The sequence below is a fragment of the Alexandromys fortis genome, unplaced genomic scaffold (genome assembly GCF_014885135.2).
Source record: "Alexandromys fortis isolate MF-2015 unplaced genomic scaffold, M_Fortis_MF-2015_v1.1 scaffold_16, whole genome shotgun sequence".
Lineage (NCBI taxonomy): Eukaryota > Metazoa > Chordata > Mammalia > Rodentia > Cricetidae > Alexandromys > Alexandromys fortis.
The window spans coordinates 19,565,072-19,566,736 of NW_026067893.1; the positions used below are offsets into that span (position 1 = coordinate 19,565,072).

The 1,665-nt window shown below is 37.3% G+C and overlaps 1 protein-coding gene across 9 annotated transcripts in view; it reads right to left on the bottom strand.

The window, feature by feature from the left end:
* LOC126503086 (cytochrome P450 2C25) overlaps positions 1–1,665 on the bottom strand; it is a 222,092-nt gene that overhangs the window by 88,544 nt on the left and 131,883 nt on the right. For 2 of the 9 annotated variants that reach the window (XM_050144619.1, XM_050144576.1), the window contains one exon: positions 226–707. The exons of 6 other annotated variants lie outside the window; for them this stretch is intronic. In XM_050144619.1, the coding sequence (XP_050000576.1) occupies positions 526–707 (182 nt within the window). In that variant the 3' untranslated portion in view covers positions 226–525. Of the gene's footprint in view, positions 1–225; positions 774–1,110; positions 1,135–1,665 lie in introns of those variants that run through there. One more of the 9 variants, XM_050144722.1, reaches the window with a different exon arrangement.

A 1,665-nucleotide genomic window follows, 5' to 3' on the forward strand; every position in this document is an offset into this window, starting at 1 on the left:
ATTTCAGATATTGGATTTTGGTACTCAGGTTTGTATGGCAAGCATGTTAGTGAGTGAAATATCTCTCTAGCACTCTCTTTTGTATTCTCCAAGCTTCATAATATGTGCAATAACCTGATGTGTTAGGAACTCTATTTTCTTTTGTTTCTTACCTAAATTGTAATCAGGTCTAAGAACAGTACACAAATCAAATATATTTATTAATGAAAACATGCAGAAGAAAAATGACTATGAATTCTTTTATTATATTAGTTAATTTACAGTGAAGTTCTATTTTAACTGAAGACAAAATACACATTAGCACAAGGGTAATAACGTACTTGCAGAGAATAGAAAATAGCAGTATATTTGTGCAGTAATTCCATAAACTGCAAAATGATTGACAGGTGCTTTCTGGGTCTTGACAAATGGTTATACATGAAAGAGGGGAAGGACATCTTGTCCCTGATGGATAAAGAAATGGATGATGGTCTAGAGTGAAAATGTAGAAAACAACACAACATGGTCCATAAAGTCAGGTCTTCTTTAGACAGGAATGAAGCAGAGCTGGTAAGGAGGTGGCAGAGAGACAAATCCATTGACCACTGGGGTTGTATCAATGTCCTTAGCACTAACTAGAGACTTCAACTTAAAGTTCTGTAAAATGGTAGTCAGAAATAGAAACAGCTCCATTCGTGCCAGGCCCTCTCCTGCACAAATCCGTTTTCCTAAAGGGGGGAAAAAACAAAGATTACTATTCTCATTTGTAAATGTGATAATCACTGCACTTGTAACTGACACAAGAGTCTATAAATGAAGGGTAAATTATTGGATGTGTGGGTAGATGAATGGCTACATGAAAGGACAAGTAATCAGTCAAATAGAAAAACATAGAACAATTTTGATTCTCAATTAACTTATCCTATTAAATACACTGTTCAAAAATACTTTTTATGTTAGTGTGGTTGTTTACATCTGTAATCAGACTGCCTTGGAGACTGAGGAATAGGGATTCTATGTTAATTATCAAAAATAACAAAGCAAACGACAGAAGCAGCACATTCAAAGCAGAATACACACGGGAGGTGTAGACTCAATATAAATTACTCTTATCCTAAATGAGAAAAAAACAGGATTCCTGATCATCTTTGCAGACTGTCCTACAACATCTACAATATCTCCATCATCTCATGATTGTTGAGATAGGAGCAGCGGGGCTGCGTCCCCGGCACCCAGCCGCCTGCATGGCTAGGTTATGCACCGAAATAATTACATGGAAACTGTATTTTTTTAAACACTGCCTGGCCCGTTATCTGTAGCCTCTTATTGGCTAGCTCTTACATATTGTTCTAACCCATTTCTAATATTCTGTGTAGCCCACGAGGTGGCTTACCAGGGAGGATCTTAACCTGCGTCTGTCTGGAGTGGGAGAATCATGGCGACTCCTGACTAAGCTTCTTTCTCCCAGCATTCTCTTCTGTTTACTCCACCCACCTAAGGGTTGGCCTATCAAGGGGCCTAGGCAGTTTCTTTATTAATAAGAAATCACTCCCACATCACATGACATGATGATCTTAGCATTTCTGGAATGCTGAACTGAGTAAAAATGCTCTGATCTAGGAGTTCATGAACTTTTTTTAAATAATAAGTGATTTTTTCTTTTAATTCTCTACTAATTTTGAGGAA